The sequence below is a fragment of the Myxocyprinus asiaticus genome, chromosome 39 (assembly GCF_019703515.2).
Source record: "Myxocyprinus asiaticus isolate MX2 ecotype Aquarium Trade chromosome 39, UBuf_Myxa_2, whole genome shotgun sequence".
Lineage (NCBI taxonomy): Eukaryota > Metazoa > Chordata > Actinopteri > Cypriniformes > Catostomidae > Myxocyprinus > Myxocyprinus asiaticus.
Window position 1 is genome coordinate 3,937,718 of NC_059382.1, and position 23,807 is coordinate 3,961,524.

General features: G+C 38.9%; 1 protein-coding gene across 1 annotated transcript; it reads left to right on the forward strand.

The window, feature by feature from the left end:
• Positions 1–1,797: 1,797 nt before the first annotated feature.
• On the forward strand, positions 1,798–23,190 carry LOC127429898 (putative serine protease K12H4.7). Its single transcript, XM_051679252.1, has 9 exons — positions 1,798–2,056; positions 3,974–4,155; positions 4,783–5,015; positions 7,535–7,670; positions 15,500–15,614; positions 19,894–20,095; positions 21,970–22,060; positions 22,216–22,415; positions 22,511–23,190. The coding sequence occupies exons 1-9, from the start codon at positions 1,805–1,807 to the stop codon at positions 22,618–22,620; spliced, it is 1,521 nt and encodes a 506-aa protein (XP_051535212.1). The 5' UTR covers positions 1,798–1,804; the 3' UTR covers positions 22,621–23,190.
• The last annotated feature ends 617 nt before the right edge of the window (positions 23,191–23,807 follow it).

Consider the following 23,807-nt stretch of genomic DNA (forward strand, 5'->3'; position numbering starts at 1 on the left):
ATTATAAACTTACTGGAAGCCCATCTGCGCAGCTCACGTATTGATGATAGCGTGATGTGTTTAATAGCATTGCAGGGTAATTTTGTCTTGCCTTGAAAGTGACATAGGTAGGGAACAGTGACCGAATCGGAATGCAGTTATTTTTATAGTCTAGTAGTATTTACAGTATTGCAGCAGCTACAGACCATCGTTTTGTAATCTGTATTATTTTTGCATAATTCCTCTTCAGGTGGACACAGCATCATATTTGTATGATGTTTCCTTTCTTAATATCTATTTTAAAAGCACATGTTCAATAGGCTGTTAAATAATTTTTTTTGAAGATGGTGGATGCTTTTAATATGAAATATTTGGGTGGGGTGGTGGGCTACTATGGCAAGGCTTGGTTCTTAATATTCATGAGACACGCCTTCTATATTAGAATGTAAGTGCCTAACATCAACGCTTTTTAATTGATATTCATGAGACACGCCTTCTATATTAGAATGTAAGTGCCTAACATCAACGTTTTTTAATTGATATTCATGAGACACGCCTTCTATATTAGAATGTAAGTGCCTAACATCAACGCTTTTTAATTGATATTCATGAGACACGCCTTCTATATTAGAATGTAAGTGCCTAACATCAACGCTTTTTTATTAATATTCATGAGACACGCCTTCTATATTAGAATGTAAGTGCCTAACATCAACGTTTTTTAATTAATATTCATGAGACACGCCTTCTATATTAGAATGTAAGTGCCTAACATCAACGCTTTTTAATTAATATTCATGAGACACGCCTTCTATATTAGAATGTAAGTGCCTAACATCAACGTTTTTTAATTAATATTCATGAGACACGCTTTCTATATTAGAATGTAAGTGCCTAACATCAACGCTTTTTAATTAATATTCATGAGACACGCCTTCTATATTAGAATGTAAGTGCCTAACATCAACGTTTTTAATTAATATTCATGAGACACGCCTTCTATATTAGAATGTAAGTGCCTAACATCAACGCTTTTTAATTGATATTCATGAGACACGCCTTCTATATTAGAATGTAAGTGCCTAACATCAACGCTTTTTAATTGATATTCATGAGACACGTCTTCTATATTAGAATGTAAGTGCCTAACATCAACGTTTTTAACTGATATTCATGAGACACGCCTTCTATATTAGAATGTAAGTGCCTAACATCAACGCTTTTTAATTAATATTCATGAGACACGCCTTCTATATTAGAATGTAAGTGCCTAAGATCAACGTTTTTTAATTAATATTCATGAGACACGCCTTCTATATTAGAATGTAAGTGCCTAACATCAACGTTTTTAATTAATATTCATGAGACACGCCTTCTATATTAGAATGTAAGTGCCTAACATCAACGTTTTTAATTAATATTCATGAGACACGCCTTCTATATTAGAATGTAAGTGCCTAACATCAACGCTTTTTAATTAATATTCATGAGACACGCCTTCTATATTAGAAAGTAAGTGCCTAACTTCAACGTTTAATTGATATTCATGAGACACGCCTTCTATATTAGAATGTAAGTGCCTAACATCAACGTTTTTAATTGATATTCATGAGACACGCCTTCTATATTAGAATGTAAATGCCTAACATCAACGCTTTTTAATTAATATTCATGATAAAGGACTTCGCCAATAGAAGAATGGCAAGGATCCGTCAGCGTGCCCTACTTAATATTCATAAGCCAAGCCTTCAGCATAGTAGGATTCGTACTTTGTAATTCGTGGTGAGGAGGAAGGCATATCACATGATTACAAACACATGATCACATGATAGAGGATCAGTTTCACGTCAAAATGGCTTCAGAGTGTAATAAGTTTCAGAAATATCCTGCGATTCTTATAATTGCTGCAGTTTTGGTGTGTATGTTGTGCGAACCGTGCGCTGCACACTTCAGAAGACCGCGCAGATATGAAACTTGGATGCATGTCAACACTGTTTCTGGACCCGAAGTGGAACAGCAGTGGTTTATACAGAGACTGGACCACTTCAATGGGGCCGATACTCGAGTTTGGAAACAGGTAGACTACACTGCACAAGCACCCTTACAAAAAAAGTGCTGTGATAGTACGAAGGGACAGGCATGTTACCAGATTGAAATACGTACTGAATGGTCAATGCATGTAGGCTACCTTTGCAATTTAAATGGTACTGCAAAGAATAACGTGGTTTTACCAAAAATGTCGAAAAACATGGTATTGACATATTACCATGTCTTAAAAGTTTTATTATGCTTTTATCATTTTTGGTACATTTGGAGCAAAGACTGTTTAGGCCGAGACGGACCACTTGTATTGATGATTGCGGGAAATTGGAACGCCCAAAATGGCGGACGTATAAGAGGAAGTCCCGCCTCACAGGTATAAGAGCCAATCACATTTTAGACACAGACATTGCCTGTCAATTATCGCGAGAACGCGCATGTGCCTTAGCTCGACCGGCCTGATAAATATCTTTGTTTTAACGTAATACGAGCTAAAGAAGCACAATTTATGATACCATTGTTGTCACATTTAGCTGCTGATTTGAAATATGTTTATTGATCGTAATCTTGACCAACCGTTTTGGAGAGTTCAGTCTTTCCCCATTCAAGTAGATAGGAGCTGTACTCTTATGCCGCTTGTTTACATAGAAAATAGCTGCCCGGGAGTTTCAAAGATGGCCGCCGAGTGAACTGACCTACCTTGAAAGGGACTTTGATTTGTAAGGAAAGAGATTTGTTGCAGCAGTATAATAATGTTAAACATTAAAAAGCAGCAAAATACATTATATTTATACATAAAATAATATGCAATGTACATGAAATTCAGAATGTAACAAATAACGCATAAAATACAGAAAATGTCAGTATAGTCCTTACAAAAAGTACTGTACCATGATTCACTGATGCTATTATTATGGAAATACCATGTTACTTTGATATATATAGACTACCTTGGTACTGAATGTTTACTATTTACGATTAAAGGATAGTTCACCCAAAAATGAAAATTCTCTCATCATTTACTCACCCTCATGCCATCCCAGATGTGTATGACTTTCTTCTGCTGAACACAATTAAAGATTTTTAGAAGAATATTTCAGCTCTGTAGGTCCATACAATACAATACAAGTGAATGGTGACCAAAACTTTGAATGTCCAAAAAGCATAAAAGGCAGCATAAAAGTAATCCATAAGACTATAGTGGTTAAATCCATGTCTTCAGAAGTGATATGATAGGTGTGGGTGAGAAACAGATCAATATTTCAATATTTCAATATATAGTCCTTTTTTTACTCTAAATCTCCACTTTCACTTTCACTTTCAGATGTGAAAGTGAAACTAAACAGGTACCACATGTGACCTTCAGATGTAAAAGTGAAAGTGAAAATGGAGATTTAGAGTAAAAAAGGACTTAAATATTGATCTGTTTTTAATCCACACCTATCATATTGCTTCTGAAGACATGGATTTAACCACTGGAGTCGTATCGATTACTTTTATGCTTTTTGGACATTCAAAGTTTTGGTCACCATTCACTTGCATTGTATGGACCTACAGAGCAGAGATATTCTTCTAAAAATCATTATTTGCGTTCAGCAGATGAAAGGAAGTCATACACATCTGGGATGGCATGAGGGTGAGTAAATGATGAGAGAAAACCCAAAATTTTTGGGTGAACTATCCCTTTAATAATGGTGTTGACCAGGTACAGTACTTTAAAGTACTTCAAAGAATGGTACTTTTTTTGCTTGTGAGTAAATAAGTAATTATTTACATGATTTGTTTGACATTTACTGCAATAGTAGTGCAATAATGTATGCAACAAGAAGTAGGTAAGTGAGACCTACTGTTTTTATAACACATTTTTGTTTTTATCCAGCAGACTAGTGATTTAAGAGACTAACACTATGCAAGATCACAAATTCATGCAATGTTGTTTTTTTTCCTTTCATAGAGGTATTTTGTGAATGACAGTTTCTATAGACCCGGCGGTCCGGTGTTTCTGATGATCGGTGGTGAAGGTCCGGCCAACCCCGCCTGGATGCAGTACGGAACCTGGCTGCGTTATGCACAGAAACTGGGCGCCTTGTGTTTATTACTGGAGCACCGCTTCTATGGCAAGAGTCACCCAACAGAGTGAGTGAGAGTTTAAGCACTCAACAGGGTCATTCAGGTTTATTAACACTAGAGGGCACCGAAAGTCTGTAATGGCACCACTGTCCTGCTCACATACTGAAACCTCTATATATTTCTCAATCCTGTACATTTTGGATGTCCCTTCAGAATTAAAAGAATAATTCACCCAAAAAGCTTATGTCTTTATTTTCTCATGCTATTCAAAACCTGTACGCTGTTATTTTTTCCCATTTAACACAAAATGAGACTTTTTGAAGAATCTTAAAGGAGCTCTTTTCCTTACAATGACATAGATCATAGTTACATGTCTGATAAGCTCCAAAAGGGACAAAAAACATCATAGAAGTAGTCCATATATGACTCGGTTGTTATTTTCCAAGTCTTCTGAAGTCATATGATTGTTTTGTGAGGAACAGACTGAAATTTAAGGTATATGATATGTACCATAGCCTTGATGTAAAGTCATATTCATATTGTGAAATGAGATTTTGATTGTACTTGAACCGCTCTCTACTGTAATCCATTTATTACAGAAAGTACTGGGATTATCAAGTTATTAAGAGTAAGGATTTCTTATAAAGACATGTTGATAAGTCATGATTGATTGTTCTGTTTTTGTGTTATCAGGGATCTGAGCACTGCAAATCTGCATTTCCTCAGCAGTCGTCAGGCATTGGCCGATCTTGCTCACTTCCGTACGGTTACCGCTGCAACGCGAAGCCTGACCAATAGCAAGTGGGTTGCATTTGGGGGCTCCTACCCAGGATCCCTTGCTGCCTGGTTTAGACTAAAGTACCCACACTTAGTCCATGCTGCCGTGGCAACCAGCGCACCTGTTCATGCCACAGTCAACTTCCCAGGTGTGTCTCTCTCACACACACACACACACACACACATAGAGAGAGAGAGAGAGAGAGAGTGTTGAATGAGAATTAAGCAATAAGCCTCTCGGTGCGGTGCATTACTGTGATGGTTTATTGCTTTAATAAATGGTGGCAACAGCAATAAATATTTTTTTAATGAATGTATTATTAATAATAGTCACAATAAACTGTTCTTTCACTAAATATAGTTCATTAGCCTAACTGAGGACAGTATATGGGTAAAGTGGTTATTTGTGGTTGTTTAGGGTTACCGGTGTGTTTATTGACTGTTTACAGCTTCCAATCAGATTTTAGAACCGGAACTATTTGTTTTAGGGTTAAGTGTTACGATTTTATCCAGGTAAGTTTAGTTTGTAGATTTTCTTTCTTTCTTTCTTTTTTTGTGTGTTCTTTCCCTTTTTTGCTCATTTGTTTATTTTCTTTTGTTTGTTCTTTCGTTCAGTTGTTTGTTGGTTCTTTTTTAATCCATTTGTGTGTTCTTTAGCTCGTTTTTTCATTCTTTGGTTCTTTATTTCCTTTTGTTTGTTTATTTCCTTTTGTTTGGTTCCTTGATAATTCATTTCTTTCTTTTATATATTGTTTTGTTTGTTGGTTCTTTTGTTAGTTTGTTTTTTCTTTTCTTTTTTTTGTTTGTTTGTTGGTTATTTTGTTCATTCGTTTGTTCTTCCTTTCTCTCTTTTTTTGTTTGTTCTTTTGTTTGTTTGTTGGCTCTTTCTTTTTTCTTTTTATGTGTTCTTTTGCACATTTGTTAATTCTTTAGTTCTTTATTTTCTTTTGTTTGTACTTTCGTTCATTTGTTCTTTCTTTTGTTCTTTTGCGTGTTCTTTCATGCATGCGTTAGTTTGTTGGTTCTTCTGTTCGTTTGTTCTTTCTTTTTTGTACTTTTGTTTGTTAGCTTTTTCTTTCTTTTATGTGTTCATTCACTCATTCATTCTTTAGTTCTTTACTTCCTTTTGTTTGTTTGGTTCCTTTGTTCATTCATTGCTTTCTTATGTCATTTCGTTTTTTGGTTCTTTTGTTCATTCGTTCTTTCTTTTTTTGTTAATTGTTTAGTTCTTTATTTTCTTTTGTTCGTTCGTTCGTTTGTTCTTTCTTGCTTTCTTTGTTTCTTTATTTTGTTTTGTTCTTTTTTGTGTTCTTTCATTTGTTGGTTCTTTTTTCTCTTTTTTGTTTGTTCTATTGTTTGTTTGTTGGCTCGTTTATCTCTTTCTCTCTTTCTTGTATGTGTTCTTTAGCTCGTTTGTTCATTCTTTTGCTCTATTTTCTTTTGTTTGTTCTTTCATACATTTGTTTGTTGGTTCTTTCTTTTTTCTTTCCTTATTTTCTTTTTCTCTCCGTTTTCCCTCGGCTCTTTCCTCTGTCTCTTTGAGGAGAACAGCTGGATCATTTCTGTACCACGACTCAGAAATGACTTTGAACAGGGACCTTTCTCTGACCCAAAGCTGTGCACAAACACAGATTAAACACCAGTCGTCCTGCCCATGTTCTGGTGAATGTGCTTATTATGTCTGTATGGTTTATATGTTACACAGCACCTCAGTACAGACAGTAAAATAAAAATAAATGAAGGGTTAATTATGGAGATGAGCAACTGTCTCCTTAACTCCCTTAATGTCAGTGGAGAGACACACTGCATGTTCTCTGTGAATATAGTGAGGGTAAGTGTGTGTGTGTGTGTGTGTGTGTGTGTGTGTGTTTTGCCTGTTAGCAATCCCACATCCTCGTCTATGTGGTCAGACATTAAATAGTAGTGAATGACTGCTTGTCTGTTGAGTTGTACAGTGTCTGTAAAGGTTTCTAAACTCTATGCAGTCATTGTGGTCATAATGATGGTACTGACCACTTTCACAAAGGATTTCATTGTGAACAACTGTTAGATCATTCCAACCACAAAACAATAGCCTCTTATCTCCTTGAGTATGGAAACTGATGTTTATTAGGTAAACATTCTCTCTGTTTTATATGTTTCCTTAAAATGATGCATGAATCCTCTTAATTTCTGTAAGACATAGTGTGATGAGGAGGAGGGTGGGGCCGGGCCGTGAGGACACTCGTCCGGCCCTGAATCGGGCTAATCAGCCGGGAGGGGGATAAAGATGGGCCGGAGGTGCCAGTTCGAGAGGGAGAGAGACGCACGCGACCGCGCTGCATGTGTTTCTGTTCCTTTATGTTTTATGTTGTTTTAAGTTCATTTATATCATTAAACATTTATGTTCAGCCTGTTCCCGCCTCCTCCTTGCCCGTCCTTATACTGTTACACATAGATTAGATGCATTGAATATTTATAGAATATTTCACCAAGTCTTTTAAAGCCATACGATAGCCTTGTGTGACAAACAGACCAAAATGTAAGTAATTATTCACTGAAAGTCTTGAGAGTCCCCGGCCACTATACTTTTGTTATACAACCATCTCCTTTTGTGTTCCACATAAGAAAGAAAGTCTTGTTGTGTAATAAAATTTCAAAATGTCAGCATCATCTTGTGTGGTTTCAGAATATTTAGAGGTGGTGTGGCGTTCACTGGCAGCAGAGAACCCAGAGTGCCCACTACTGGTGAAGAAAGCATCGGACACATTGGTAGAGCGACTTAACGACCCAAAAACCTATGACAACGTCACTAAGGACTTCAGGTATTTCTCTCTTATGCTCACATATGCATATATGTAACTTCAGAACACTATTGTATGTATATTTATTCATTAACTTAGATTTATTAGAGATTTTTTTAAAAGTCAACATGAATCTGCCCTCAAAACACATTTAACTTCCACAATGTGACCTATTTCGGAGTGAAACCGAATATTCAGTGGACTGTGTGCCTTACTTGATTTGATCCAATGTAGGGCTCTTGTGATTATGAAATTTGACGATTAATTGTCATACAAATAATTACGACTATGACGATCAAATGGTCATAATTCTCACTGTGTATTTGTGCTTAATAAACATATAACTTAAAAATACAAGTTAAGCTCAACTGACAGCATTTGTGGCATAATGTTGATTACCACAAAATAGGGCTGCACCTAACGATTCTTTTTTTATCGATTAATCTAACGATTATTTTTCCGATTAGTCGATTAATCAATGACTAATTTGCCGATTATTCTAAAGATTTTTTATAATTATTACTTGATTAAAATAACAATTAATTAACCCAAAATAAATATACAAAACTTGTCTCATTAATATTTCAATATTTTATTAAATCATCTTCTCTTAAACACAAACAAATGTACAAGAAACAAAGTGTGCACTGCAGGGCATTATTCTGCAACAAAAAACAGTGTTACTATACACTGTATTTAATACAGTGAAAAAGACACTCTATTAGCACAACATAAATATATATATATACACTATATTGCCAAAAGTATTCGCTCATCTGCCTTTAGACGCATATGAACTTAAGTGACATCCCATTCTTAATCCATAGGGTTTAATATGACGTCAGCCCACCCTTTGCAGCTATAACAGCTTCAACTCTTCTGGGAAGGCTTTCCACAAGGTTTAGGAGTGTGTTTATGGGAATTTCTGACCATTCTTCCAGAAGTGCATTTGTGAGGTCAGACACTGATATTGGACGAGAAGGCCTGGCTCACAGTCTTCGCTCTAATTCATCCCAAAGGTGCTCTATCGGGTTGAGGTCAGGACTCTGTGCAGGCCAGTCAAGTTCTTCCACACCAAACTCGCTCATCCATGTCTTTATGGACCTTGCTTTGTGCACTGGTGCGCAGTCATGTTGGAACAGGAAGGGGCCGTCCCCACACTGTTCCCACAAAGTTGGGAGCATGGAATTGTCCAAAATCTCTTGGTATGCTGAAGCATTCTGAGTTCCTTTCACTGGAACTAAGGGGCCAAGCCCAGCTCCTGAAAAACAACCCCACACCATAATCCCCCCTCCACCAAACTTCACAGTTGGCACAATGCAGTCAGACAAGTACCGTTCTCCTGGCAACCGCCAAACCCAGACTCGTCCATCAGATTGCCAGATGGAGAAGCGTGATTTGTCACTCCAGAGAACGCGTCTCCACTGCTCTAGAGTCCAGTGGCGGCGTGCTTTACACCACTGCATCCAACGCTTTGCATTGCACTTGGTGATGTATGGCTTGAATGCAGCTGCTCGGCCATGGAAACCCATTCCATGAAGCTCTCTACGCACTGTTCTTGAGATAATCTGAAGGCCACATGAACTTTGGAGGTCTGTAGCGATTGACTCTGCAGAAAGTTGGCGACCTCTGCGCACTATGCGCCTCAGCATCCGCTGACCCCGCTCTGTCATTTTACGTGGCCTACCACTTCGTGGCTGAGTTGCTGTCATTCCCAATCGCTTCCACTTTGTTATAATACCACTGACAGTTAACTGTGGAATATTTAGTAGCGAGGAAATTTCACGACTGGACTTGTTGCACAGGTGGCATCCTATCACAGTACCATGCTGGAATTCACTGAGCTCCTGAGAGCGGCCCATTCTTTCACAAATGTTTGTAGAAGCAGTCTGCATGCCTAGGTGCTTCATTTTATACACCTGTGGCCATGGAAGTGATTGGAACACCTGAATTCAATTATTTGGATGGGTGAGCGAATACTTTTGGCAATATAGTGTATATATATATATATATATATATATATATATATATATATATATATATATATATATATATATATATATATATATATGTATGTATATAAATAAACATTTCCAACGTTCTATTGAATGTCCATGTACTAAATTAAAAATGTGATGCCATAAGTGTACCTTCATTTACTATTACTATTATTTTTAATGGCCATGGAAAATGAAGCGATGTGATAATTTTACCTGGTCACAAAAAGTAGTCCGTTAATTTACCTGATGAACTTTCACCTTTTGCTGACCCTTTATGCTTGGCAGAGCTAATGTGTGCTTCTAAATCACTTGCCCCTTTATTAACAACTGATTCATAAGTGCCAGCTTTGTCATACATTCTGCTTCCCACGGATCTTGACCTGGATGAAAGCATGGGAATTTTTTGTGCAAATCTTCTGTAAATTTGCACTTTCGTTTGGGCATTGTTTCCATTCAGCTGTCATTTGCTGCTACTGACAAGCAACTGTTTGATGCCGAACACAACAACGCTTCACGTGTTTGCAGAGAGATTGACAGGCAGGAATTTGGACAATAGTTGCTGCAAGCCTCTTATAAATCAACCAATTGGTGTGCGAGAAGGCGGGACTTACAAAGAGGGGTTAAAGCAATGCAAATATGCGCGCACACAATGAAGTATTAGACCAGATGCACATCATAATGCAACTAAAGCCGAATCCCGCACATTTTCACAAATTTAGAAATCCCGGACGCTTTTTTAAGGTCCGAAAAAGAGGACATATGGTCACCCTACGTTAGCAGTGGTGCAGAAATTACTTTTAACATGGGGGCGATGAGTAAACATTTAGAAAATCTATTTTAAGTGACTACTGCTAACAGAAACACGTGTTGTAATACTAATATGTCATGCTTGGGTGGGGACAAAAAGTAAACAGGACTTACGGTGCTGCCTTGCTGCCGTCTTGACAAAGTGCTCCGGGATGCTTTCGCTTCAAGTGTTCGTTCATGGTGGTTGTACTGCTGTGATAAGCCATTTCCAATTTGCTTAGCTTACACAGCACCACATTGTTGGGTCTCTGCCTAAAATACTCCCATGCTTTAGATTTTTTTAGCTGCAGATTGTTCTTCGGGGAATCCGTACTTAAACCGGGCGCTGCCATTTTAATTACTCCATTGCGACGCGCCGACGCATGTTATGCAAATCGACGTATTTCTGTAATCGATGACGTCGATTACATCGATAAATCGTCCCAGCCCTACCACAACAATTTATTCTGACTCGTCCCTCCTTTTCTTTAAAAAAATCAAGGTTACAGTGAGACACTTAGATTAGACACAATTAGATTAGATTCAACTTTATTGTCATTGTGCAGAGTACAGTACAGAGCCAATGAAATACAGAAGCATCTAACCAGAAGTGCAAATAGCTATATATGAATAAATAAATAAATAAATATATATATACTGAAAATAAAAGTATTATAAACTTTGTTAAAGTGCATGTTTAAGATTCAGATGGTAGATCAGTGCAAAATAAGTAATAGTATTTACAGAAGGTGCTTTGGTACTGAATAAGGTAGAAATGGCAAATGACTGTTACAGTGAAAGATAATCGTCATCATCTTTTTTCGGAGCAGCTGAAAGCATATTTGACTTGGCACGGGCCCTGTAAAACTGATGCCCATCCTGATGCAGCCCCCAGTGGCCCCACTCTCACTCACACATACGGGGCAAATTAGAGTCTCCAACTCACTTAACCTGCGCATTTTTGGACTTGTGGGGGAAACTGGAGCACCTGGAGGAAACCCATTTGAACACTGGGAGAACATGCAAACTCCACAGAGCCCAGCCTGGACTCGAACCCGGGACCTTCTTGCTGTGAGGCGACAGTGCTTACCACTGAGCCACCGTGCCTACAGTATTTTGGTAATGCCTACAGTTTTTTTTTTTAAGGGTTACATATTGTTTGGCTGACAGCTGAAGGGAAAAAGCTGTTTCTGAGTCTGCTGGTTCAACAGCGGAGACTCCTGTAGCGTTTTCCAGATGGAAGAGGAGTAAACAGCTTGTGGTTGGGGTGAGAGGTGTCGCTGATGATACTTCTCACCCTTTGTAAGCAGCATTTATGATGAATGTTTCTGCTGGAGGAAAGTTGGGCTCCAGTGATGTGTTGGGCAGTTTTCACCACAAAGTACACGCTGGAGGGTTTTCTGATCCGAGACAGTGCAGTTACCATACCACACTGTGATGCAGTTTGTTAGGATGCTTTCAATGGTGCAACGGTAAAAGTTTGCCAGGATCTGAGCAGACAGGTGCACTTTCCTTAGTCTCTCGAGGAAGTAAAGGCGCTGATGTGCTTTCTTGATGAGAGTGGATGTGTTGAAGGCCCAGGAAAGATCTTCAGAGATGTGAACACCCAGGAACTTGAAGCTGGACACATGCTCTACTTCGGACCGTTTGTGTAGGTGGGGGTGTGTCATGGCCTCTCCTTGTCCTCAGGTGGTCCACAATGAGCTCCTTGGTCTTTTGAGTGTTGAGAGCCAAGTTGTTGTCAGTGCACTACTCTGCCAGGTGTTGAACCTCTTCCGTGTAGGCTGTTTCGTAGTCACCCCTGATCAGGCCTACCACCGTGGTGGCATCTGCAAACTTTGTGATGGAGTAAGACCCATGCACCGGTTTGCAGTCGTAGGTGAAGATGGAGTAGAGAAGAGGGCTCAGCACGCAGCCCTGTGTGAGGATAGAGGAGGTGTGGTTATGGAGCCTAACAGACTGTGGTCAGTTAGTAAGAAAGTCCTAAGTCTAATTGCATAGTGAGGTACTGATGCCAAGATGATGGGATGACAGTGTTGAAGGCAGAACTGAAATCAGTAAATAGCATCCTAACTTAGGAGTTGCTATTGTCCATGGGGGTCAGGGCAGAGTGGAGAGCTGTGGTGATGGCATCCTCTGTTGACCCGTTGCGACATTAGTTCCAGAGTTGGGGGCAGGCAGGATTTCAGATGGGAGTGGACCAGTTTCAAAAAACATTTAGTAATTATGGGAGTTACAGCCACCGGACGGAAGTCAATGGGGCCAATTTTTGGAGGGTTTAAACAGAAATTTGAAGCTTATAATTTTATAAAAGCACTTGCATTAATTCTTCTGTTAAAACTCATGTATTATTTGAGTTAAAGTTGTTTAAATCATCAGTTTTACTGTCGTTTTAGGGTTTATTGACATTACATCGTCATGGTAAAGAAGTTGTAAAATTGACTAACTTTACACAGAAATGGTAAGTGATTTTATCACACTGAAATCATGTTTGCACATCCTTTATGTTATATGGCTACTTTTGAAACAGTGAGTATTTTAACAAAAAATGGGCCCCCATTCACTTCCATTGTAAGTGCCTCACTGGAAGAAAAGGAGGGATGAGTCAAATGTTTTTTTTTTTTTTTTTTTTTTTTGTGGTAATCAACATTATGCCACAAACGCTGTCGATTGAGCTTAACTTGTATTGAACCCGGAATATTCCTTTAAGCAGTTATTTATTCATATTTAACTTGGAATCATATTATAAAGCAGGGATATAATTTCCTTTAAGGCTTTAAAATATTGCACAGGGTTGATTGACATGCTAAGAATTAATTAAAATATTAAAATATTTCCAAATACTTAAAATATGTCTCTCTTTTTGGACAAATTTACTTTTGCTTTTGGAACCCAGCCAACCTGAATATTATGAAAATATTTTTAATGAAATACTGTGGAAGCTACTTTATTTTTTTATTATTATTTTTTTTTTGTGCATGGATTTTCTCCCCTTTTCTCCCCAATTTGGAATGCCCAATTCTCAATGCTCTCCCTAAGTCCTCATGGTGGCGTAGTGACTCGCCTCAGTCCGGGTGGCAGAGGACGAATCTCAGTTGCCTCCACTTCTGAGACAGTCAATCCGCGCATCTTATCATGTGGCTTGTTGAGCGCGTTACCACGGAGACCTAGCGTGTGTGGAGGCTTCGCGCTATTTTCCGTGGCATCCACACACAACTCACCACGTGCCCCACTGAGAGCGAGAACCACATTATAACGACCACGAGGAGGTTACCCCAAGTGACTCTACCTTCCCTAGCAACTGGGCCAACTGGTTGCTAAGGAAGCCTGGCTGGAGTCACTCAGCACACCCTGGATTCGAGCTTGCGACTCCAGGTGTGGTAGTCAACGTCTTTACTTGATGAGCTACCCAGGCCCCCACTAAATTTTTTTTTTTACTAATGTGCACTGATGAATCATGCACAGTGAGACCCGGAATTATTACTTTTTACATTTAGGAATGTGTATATGGTTAATTTTGATTTATCTCTTTTGCAAGGATGCACTTAACTCAAATGGATTAATTCATCTTCTGGAAATGGGGGAGCTAGAGACTTATAGTTTGTAATAGCATGGGAACATGAGAGCATGTATGATACAAGTGTGTGTGTGTGTGTGTGTGTGTGTTTATGTGTGTTTTGGAAGGACTGAAAAGGCCTTCTGTTGCAGTTGCATCCACTGGACTGTGACTATCCTGGTTTCAGTGTCCTTCTTAGTTCCTTTCGGCTTATTGTGTGTGTGTCCGTCTGTCCGTATGTCTGTCTGTCTGTCTGTTGGATTCTGAGATCCTGGAGTGCTGCCTTTGCTGTGTAGCTCAGATATGGACCAGAGTCTCCAGTCTGAGCTCTGAGCTCGGTCCACAGAAAGCAAAACACTCACATTTAAAACATCCTTCAAATGATTGTTCCTTCCAGCCCACAGACTTTCTTCTATCAATGTGTTTGTGTGTCTGGCTTAAAGTACTTGATGGTTACACCACATGACATTTTTAAAGTAATTAAATATTATTACTTTTTTTTTGTAGGAAATGCCATAAATGCTGTTTTTAAATTGTTTTATTTATGAAACCAAAATGGACACAAAGATTATATTTCTACGAGATTGACACGTGTTTTAAACTAGATTTTTAAAAGATTTCAAATTTGTATTATCTTATTCGTCAATGACCCACAAATGGTAGTATGCTGCAATGTTGTCATGTGACCTCATAATGTTGCATGTTCAATTCAGCGAATTACGTCTATTTATGATTTTGGAAACAAATGTGGTTATTTAGCATTTTTTTAAATCAATTTGTTGTGTTACATCTTTATAACTTTTGGCAGTCCAATCAAATGATGAGTCAAGAAAGAGATTCAAGCAGATAACTCTTGAGTTTGACAATGATTCAAGAGTTTTTTGGACCAATTCATTAAACAGAACCAGCTCATAAGAGTCGTTTATTTGCGAATCAGACTTCAAATTTATGACCTCTGTTTTCTAATATTCTTTTCTCCCTCTCACCCACATCTCCTCATTTACTCCTCACAGAGATAGAGAGAGATGAATGTAATGACCTAATGCTGTTCCCAAATAAACAAACCATTCCCTGTTCTGCTTAGCTTGCAGGATGCCAGATTCGGTGAAGTCACAGACAGGGTGGGCAGAGTCTTGTGGCTAGGGTCAGAAATTAACCAGGACTTGGAGCAACGATTACACAAAAAGTGACATATGCCCCAGATATTTAGAATGTGGGTCTAAAAATGCCCCATAGTGAAGTCCTTCCTTATTATCTGTTGTCTAACATTTGAAATATTTCCTAATAATGTTAACTAGATATATCTAGTTATGAATTTAGTGCCTCTGCAGACACTGTAGTGACCTGTAGCTATCAGATATCTCTGTTGACTCTCTCAGAGCCAAGTGTTGCATAATATGAAGTGTTTTTTTTTTTTTGTGTGTTTTTTTTGTCTAAATGACACATTTGTGCTTAAATAGTCAGCATATTGTACACAAGGCATGAAATCCTCTTTCCTTTTCTCTCAGGTTATGTTCTAAGCTTCAAATCCTGTCTGAGATGGACTCTGCGTATCTTTTGGAGACTTTGGCTGGAAATTTCATGGATGTGGTGCAATACAACGAGGACAACAGGGCTTTTGAGGTGCGTGACAGAGAGTAGAGATGTATATGTGTGTTTGCGATGAAAGGGTGTGGTGTGTATGTGTAGTTCAGTGAGGTCAAGTGTTGCTGTGTATCTGAGAGTGTAATAGCAATGGGGGTGTGTATCATCAAGCAGTCTTGAGTCAGATTACCAATAAACTGGCTTTTAGAGCTGCTCGATTGAGTTACAGAGAACACAGCTACTTTCAGAAGAGAGTGAGAGAGAAACTGAATAAGAGAAAGAAAGGAATAATATATGGAGAAAAGAGCTATATTTATACTGTAGATATTTTGGGGGGGATCTCTCATGCAGTTTAGGTGTTTTTAAGCGGATCGAAGCCACTGTAAAATAGCGATAAACACCTGACCACAGCACTTGTGAGCATCATTTGTTGAATTCAGTGTTCATATCTGCAATCAGTAGGTTTACATGCACTTTAAAAAGGGAGCGTATCTATGTTCCCAGGGTCCTATGTTCCCCAGGTTTATATGGTACATACTGAACACATGATAAAGGGTCCAACACGGACCCGTATTGATGAATAACTCAGCCGGACGAGGTCGGATCGGCCCCAAGCTCGGGTCGATGGTAGTCCTGGTGGTACCCGAGCGGATGATGGTGGTACATCCGGCAGGGGAGCCGCAGACGCGCCCCCCCACCCGCTGCCGAACGTCCAACACGGACCCGTATAGATGCATAACTCGGCCGAGCGAGGTCGGATCGGCCCCAAACTCAGACTGATGGTAGTCCTGGTAGTACCCAAGTGGAGCCACGGTCGCGCCCCCCCACGGCCGAACATCCAACACAGACCTGTATAGATGCCAAATAAATCTGGAGAACACAGGACCCTGGGAACTTAGGACCATTTTTTATGTGTTCATTATGTGCCATATAAAGCTGGGGAACATAGGACTCTGGGAACATAGGAATGACCCCCTTTAAAAGTTCAATTTGAGTTTGATTTAAACAATATTTTTAAAATGTCAAGTAAACACTTTACTTTACTTACAGACCCCGAAAACTTCGCCCAGGATGTTTACTTGTTAATTGGACCACAACAGTCATTGCTGTTGTGTGCATGCTCCGAAAGACAGGTGACGCAAGATAGCCTATGTATTAACCCGGCCTATTTGACGTCTTCCCTGCAGAAATTCACTTCCTTATCCTAACTGAAAAAGAACCATATATTTGACCGATTTGGTACGTTCTAGAAAGGCAGCAAATAGTGCTCCTCACACAAAGCGCATGATGCTAAGCTAACCTCATGGTTACCCAATACTCATATGCATAAAATATGTAAAAAATAATAGGTGAAATGGTCAATTTTAGTTAGATTTCTCTAATTTTAGGATGTGTATTTAATGTGTATTTATGTAGCAATGTGTATTTAATCCCTTTAAACGGATATTTCACGTTTAGAATAAATATTCTATCATTATTTACTCACCCTCATGCCATCCTAGATTTGCAAGTGAATGGTACCTCCAAAAATGACATAAAGGAAACATAAAAGTAATCCATAAGACTCCAGTGGTTAAATCCGTGTCTTCAGAAGTGATATGATAGGTGTGGGTGAGAAACAGATCAATATTTAAGACCATTTTGTACTCTAAATCTCCACTTTAACTTTCACTTTCAGATGTGAAAGTGAAGCTAAACAGGCGCCACATGTGACATTCAGATGTGAAAGTGGAGATTTAGTGTAAAAAAAGAACTTTAATATTGATCTGTTTCTCACCCACACCTATTATATCACTATGGATTTAAACATTGGAGTCATATGGATTACTTTTGTTTCCTTTGTGATTTTTGGAGTTACAAAGGTCTGATCACCAACAGAGCTAAGATATTCTTCTAAAAATTTTCATTTGTGTTCAGCAGAAGAAAGAAAGTCATACACATCTGGGATGGCATGAGGGTGAGCAAATGATGAGAGAATTTTCATTTTTGGGTGAACTATCCCTTTAAATATTCAATTACGCATTGTGTCACTTATACTTCAACAAGCAGATTGACTGCAGTCCGACTATGCAAAAACCCGCTGTACTGTGCATGTAAACGTACTGGGTATCACCTACAGTTAGGCCAGTGGATTACATGGGAAGAATTATTAATTGTGATTATTACTATTGATACATAACATTTCTTCGTATTTATTTGTGTCAGATTATTGGTGTTGTTGCAATGTTACAGTTAATTTAGTGTAGCGTTGTGTCTATCAAAACCCCTTAAAGGAATGCTCTTGGTTTAAAACATGTTCAGCTCAACATCTGTGAAATGCTGTCGATTACCACAGAAAAGAATTTCAACTTGTCCCTCAGTTTGTAAAAACAACCAGAAATCGCATTTTATTAATGCACTTACAATGGAAGTCTATGGGGCAAGTGTACCAGAGGGTTTAAAGTCAGAAATGTGATGCTTATATTTTTGTTAAATTGCTTACATTAATTTATCTGTACAAAAATGTGTTACTTGAACTGTAAAGAGTCAAAATTGTCCTTTTAGCGGTGGGACTACTTTTCTAATTCCTGTGAGTGTTGTTTACTCCATGTAAACAGTCCTTTGTGGATAGTTAAATCTCATCCCTTTCTGGTATCCTTGTGCCTATCATGCCAAAGGTAAACAGGTTTATGGGATTTACATGGTCATAACAGGAGTTGAAACATTGGTTGTAATGTTTTTCCCAGTGCATTATAATGCCTTACCCCATAGACTTCCATTGTAAGTGCTTTACAGTAAACATGTTTTTACAACATTTTATTTTCTGTTGTAATATCCTGCAAAGTCTGAAATCAAGCCATAAAATAATATCTGCAAAACTGCAAAGGCAAAAGCCGCTCCTTGATTAACACTCTTTATCGGAGAAATGCTGGACTCCACATTCCAGATTAAAGCAGATGTAATTTGTGAATGCAAGCCAACACGCTTGCACACATTCCCTGGCGAGATTCAGCGAGGTATCGGGTGTTTAAGTGGAATTTAGATTAAGAGGTGTGTCTCTGTAATCAGAGTCCAATCTCGGAATGTTCTGGAGAATTTCAGTTCTGGTTGTGATAGATTACAGCACGCATCCTGATTACAAGAGGCTCAGAGATGTTTGTCCTAAAATGCCTTTTCGGTGCAATTGGCTCTGTTTCAAAACCTAGTGAGCTACCTTAATGTCTACTGCCTTTATAGGCAGCTGTCTTTTAAGGGAGCATCCGAAATTAAATGGAACCTCAGAAGTGACTAATTTGGAATGCTCTACATAGTCAGCAACTCCATGTGTCTTATAAATGGCACTACTCACACAAAACGCATGAGAGATACAACACGCAATAGATTTAGGCGATAGCATGTTGCAAAGCTAATGCCACGATACTCATATTCATAAATATACATAACACACACAAATATTGTATAAAGTAGTACATTTTAATAACATTTAACTATTTTTTGGGGCTGGGTAGCTCAGCAAGTAAAGACGCTGACTACCACAACTGGAGTCTACCAAACCTGGAGTCACGAGTTTGAATCCGGGGCGTGCTGAGTGGCTCCAGTCAGGCTTCCGAAGCAACCAATTGGCCCGGTTGCTAGGGAGGGTAGAGTCACATGGGTAACCTCCTCGTGGTCGCTATAATGTGGTTCTCGCTCTCTGTGGGGCACGTGATGAGTTGTGTGTGGATGCCGCGGAGAATAGCATGAAGCCTCCACACGCGCTAGGTCTCCGAGATAACACACTTAACAAGCCACGTGATCAGATGCGCGTATTACGGTCTCAGACGCGGAGGCAACTGAGATTCATCCTCCGCCACACGGATTGAGGCGAGTCACTACGCCACCACGAGGACTTAGAGCGCATTGGGTATTGGGCATTCCAAATTGGGGAGAAAAGGGGAGAAACCCCCACCCCCCAAAAAAAAGATTTAACTATTTTTACTATACTATACTTTTCAGTATTTATTTAATAGAAGTCAGCATTTCTCTCACTTTCTCTACCGTACTGGCAATTTTACGCCATGCAAAAATAGGATGCTTGTGCATTTTGAGTGCTTGATTTCTGTTGCGGACCTAGTTTTCGGCCAAAAGAATGTTTCATAATAATTATGCAAATTACATTTTGGAACATCTTTCGAATCGGGAGCGCACCTACAGTATGTTGCTTTAAAACGCTGTCTAGTTTGGATGCTCACTAGGTTTTGAAATAGAGCCTGTTTGTGCACATGAATACATGTGGCCATGGTCACAATTATTATATCATATATCATTATGACAACAAACTTTGTGTTTGTGTTTTCAGGGTGTTGTGGGCACAAACATCACCATTAAGGTGTTGTGTAGTGTGATGCTGGACTCTTCGTTAGGCACGCCGTACGATCGTTATGCCGCAGTGACTCGTTTGATGCAGACGACGTTTTCTCAGTCATGCACGGACGTCCAGTACAAAAGCTACGTCCAGGAAATGAGCAACACTAGCTGGAGCGGCCCGGCAGCTGGAGGAGGTGTGTATGCTTCTGTGTGTTCTTGTATGTTGTCTTATGCTTATGTGTTACATTTACAGTAGTTTATATAGTAATTAAGCAGACGAGGAACATAAGCAATTTTTCATATAAAAGTCAACAGTATCTGCAGTATTGCACTGTGTTCTTGTTTACGTACAATATGAACATATTAATGTTGCGCAATTGAGTGTGTACTCTGAATGTGTGTGTGTTTGTGATGTTCCTTGCTTGTTTTCCAATTCACAGCTCTATTACCACAGCACAGGATGTTTGCTCTAGGCCATTTTTATTTTATTTTTATTTACACCTTTCCTCTCTTTTAGTGTCCCTATTTTTTTCCCTTCTCTTTTTGCTTGTCCTCCCTTTACAGCAGCTCTGAAAAAAAGCCTGGGTTTATACATTGTAATCTTAATGAGTGGACATCACAAAGAAATGTTTGGGTCATATTTCGTCATAAAGAAAATTAAGCCTGTTTTTAGGACCATTAAGGTGTTGAGACATTATTTTCAAGACATTTAAGCACATTTCCTGCCAAATTCTCATTAATGAAATGCATCCATATGTTTAACTTTTACATTATTTTGTCATTTCTATTATTCTCATTAGTGATTTTCATTACTTTAATACAGTAATTATGGCAATAAAGTACATTACTACAGCACAATAACAGTTTAAATATTATTTTTTTTAAATCAGCATAAATTGAGGGCCTGGGTATCTCAGCGAGTATTGATGCTGACTACCACCCTTGGAGTCGCAAGTTCGAATCCAGGGCGTGCTGAGTGACTCCAGCCAGGTCTCCTAAGCAACCATATTGGCCTGGTTGCTAGGGAGGGTAGAGTCACATGGGGTAACCTCCTCATGGTCGCTATAATGTGGTTCTTGCTCTCGGTGGGGCGCGTAGTGAGTTGTGCGTGGATGCCACGGAGAATATCGTGAAGCCTCCACACGTGCTATGTCTCCGCGGTAACGCGCTCAACAAGCCACGTGATAAAATGCGCGGATTGATGGTCTTAGACGTGGAGATAACTGAGATTTGTCCTGCTCCACCTGGATTGAGGCAAGTCACTACGCCACCACGAGGACTTAGAGCGCATTGGGAATTGGGTATTCCAAATTGTATTTATTCCCGTAATAAAGCTGTTCAGATTGTAGTCCAAAAACTACAAAAAAACTCCTGAGGGTTCCCTCAGGAATTCCCCATGGATTTTTATAATAACAAGGCCTGTGTTGAAAATTACTTGAAGAGACTTTCACGTTTGGTTCAAGAAAATAAATTACACACAGTCATACCTCAAACGTTAATTTTGAAGCAACTGTGTTTTTAAGAAATGCATATTGCTATCACAATGCTAATTAAGGACTACAACTACCATAAGCATTTCAGCTACATGCATTACGTAATGGACGACTGTTGTAGTTCTTATTTAGTGACGGGTTAGCAACATGCATTTTAAAAAGACACAACAGCTTCAAAATCCACAATTGAGGTATGACTGTGTGTGATTTATGATCTAGAACAAAATGTGAAATAATTTTCACCACAGATCTTATTTTACTCATAAATTGAGTATCCTAATTCTAAAAACCCATAGGAAATTCCTGAATTAGCCTTCCGAGTTTGCCTACAAATTTATGTCATGGCTGAACAGCTCTACAGTAATGAGAATTAATTGTTTTACAGCAATGGGAATTTGAGGGGAAAATGTGCTTAATTGTCAAGACAGTAAAGTCACTTTTTAGCAATATATAATTTCTTATTTATTTCTATTCTTGACAGGTTTTGTGAGGTTCACCCTAAAATGCTGTCTTGCACCATTAATGCTTCGATTAGAATGAAACTGAATTTGATTGATGAATGTTTGTGTGTTTAGGGCGACAGTGGGTGTATCAGACCTGCACTGAGTTTGGATTTTATCAGAGCTCAGATTCACCGAACCAGCCCTTCAGTGGATTTCCATTACCGTGAGTGTGTGTGTGTGTGTGTGTGTGTGTGTGTGTTTATGGCAGCTTGGTAGGTTTTGGAACTACAGTGTGTGCAGACTGCAAGCTTTCAATCGACCTGGGAGTATAGTCGATGATCTTGCATAATCTTTACGATTCTCTCTTTCTCCCTGTAGGTATCACCTGCAGCAGTGTGCTGATATATATAGTCTGAGCACTTCATTGGACGAGGCTATTCAGCAGACCAATGAGGAATATGGAGGATATGACATCAGAACCACTCGCATTGTCTTCCCCAATGGTTCGATTGACCCCTGGCACGCTCTCGGAGTGACCCGGGACATCACAGATGACCTACCAGCCGTCTTCATCAAAGGTCAGAGGTCACACTTTTGTCTTTATTTTATTTTCCCTGTGTTCTGCCTCCTTTTGACCTAATTTGTGTCATACTTTCTCCTTATTTCCTCTCAGGTACGGCACACTGTGCTAACATGTACCCGGCCCGAGCGGAAGACCTTCCTCAGCTAGGTCTGGCGCGGGACCACATCTTCCTCCTGCTCCAGAAGTGGCTAGCAGAGTGATGGACCGCTCCAACAGCCAATCAGATACACAGATAGGATGACTGGCATGATTAACGGCCAATCATGTGTTGCTTTGATTCTGATGTCTCATGGTACTATTGCAATGCAAAAAAGGCATTTTGGCACTGTTTTTCATAAAATTTGGAATTCAAAATCAGTTTTGTATGTTATGTTTATGGAAGTGTGACTGAATGTGTTTGTCTTGATGTAAATCTTCTTTGTATATTTTGGAACAGACATATATCTCAATAAAGCTGATTTTTAGAGATTGAAGAATTAATTATGTGAATGTGTGCATTTGATATGACAGGTTTCGTTGCAAAACAGATCAATACTGAAGTCCTTTTTTTTACTGTAAATCTCCACTTTTAAACAGCCCTGCAAAGCGCTCTTCTCTCCTAAGAGTTCTTCCTCTTTTATTTTTGGCGATTCGCATTCTTTTTGCATATCACCACTACTGGGCAGGAAGGAGAATTTATGGTAAAAAATGACTTAAATATTGATCTGTTTCTCACCCACACCTATCATATCGCTTCTGAGACATGGATTAAACCACTGGAGTCTTATGGATTACTTTTATTCTGCTTCTTTGAGCTGCAAAGTTTTGGACCCCTTTGACATTGTATGGGCCTACAGAGCTGAGATATTCTTATAAAAAGCCTTGTTTGTGATCGGCAGAAGAAAGAAAGTCATATACATCTGTGATGGCATGAGGGTGAGTAAATGATGAGAGAATTTTCATTTTTGGGTGGACTATTCCTTTAAGCTATTCCTTTTTTTCTTTTCTTTTTAAGGATATATGCACCATTTTATAGACCTGTCCTTACAAAATGTACTGTGGCTGTACCATGGTATAGTGATGGTTTCAGATGCCACCATTATGGTACTGTATGAATACCCTATTTGTATACTATGGCACTCCAATGTACTTCAAAGAATACTATGGGATTACCATAATAGCATGTTAAAAAAAATATGATAATAATTACCATATTCATACACCATTATATTTACAAGTTACTCAATGCACTACACAGAATAACATGGAACTTGCACAACGCATAGTAGTATATTCACCAAAACCATGGTTTTGCTTAACATATAACATACATATGGTATTTTCATGGTACTTCAAGTTTCTTCAAACTATATCATGAAGTTGCAATAGTAGCATGTCCAAAAAAAAC

What these genes read in the sequence shown, in the direction of transcription:
- LOC127429898 (XM_051679252.1), top strand. Translation starts at nt 1,805, where the DNA reads ATGATAGAGGATCAGTTTCACGTCAAAATGGCTTCAGAGTGTAATAAG. An exon ending in GGCAAGAGTCACCCAACAGA is followed by an intron (nt 4,156 to 4,782) that starts GTGAGTGAGAGT and finishes TTGTGTTATCAG; the next exon opens with GGATCTGAGCACTGCAAATC. An exon ending in CGGCCCGGCAGCTGGAGGAG is followed by an intron (nt 20,096 to 21,969) that starts GTGTGTATGCTT and finishes TTGTGTGTTTAG; the next exon opens with GGCGACAGTGGGTGTATCAG.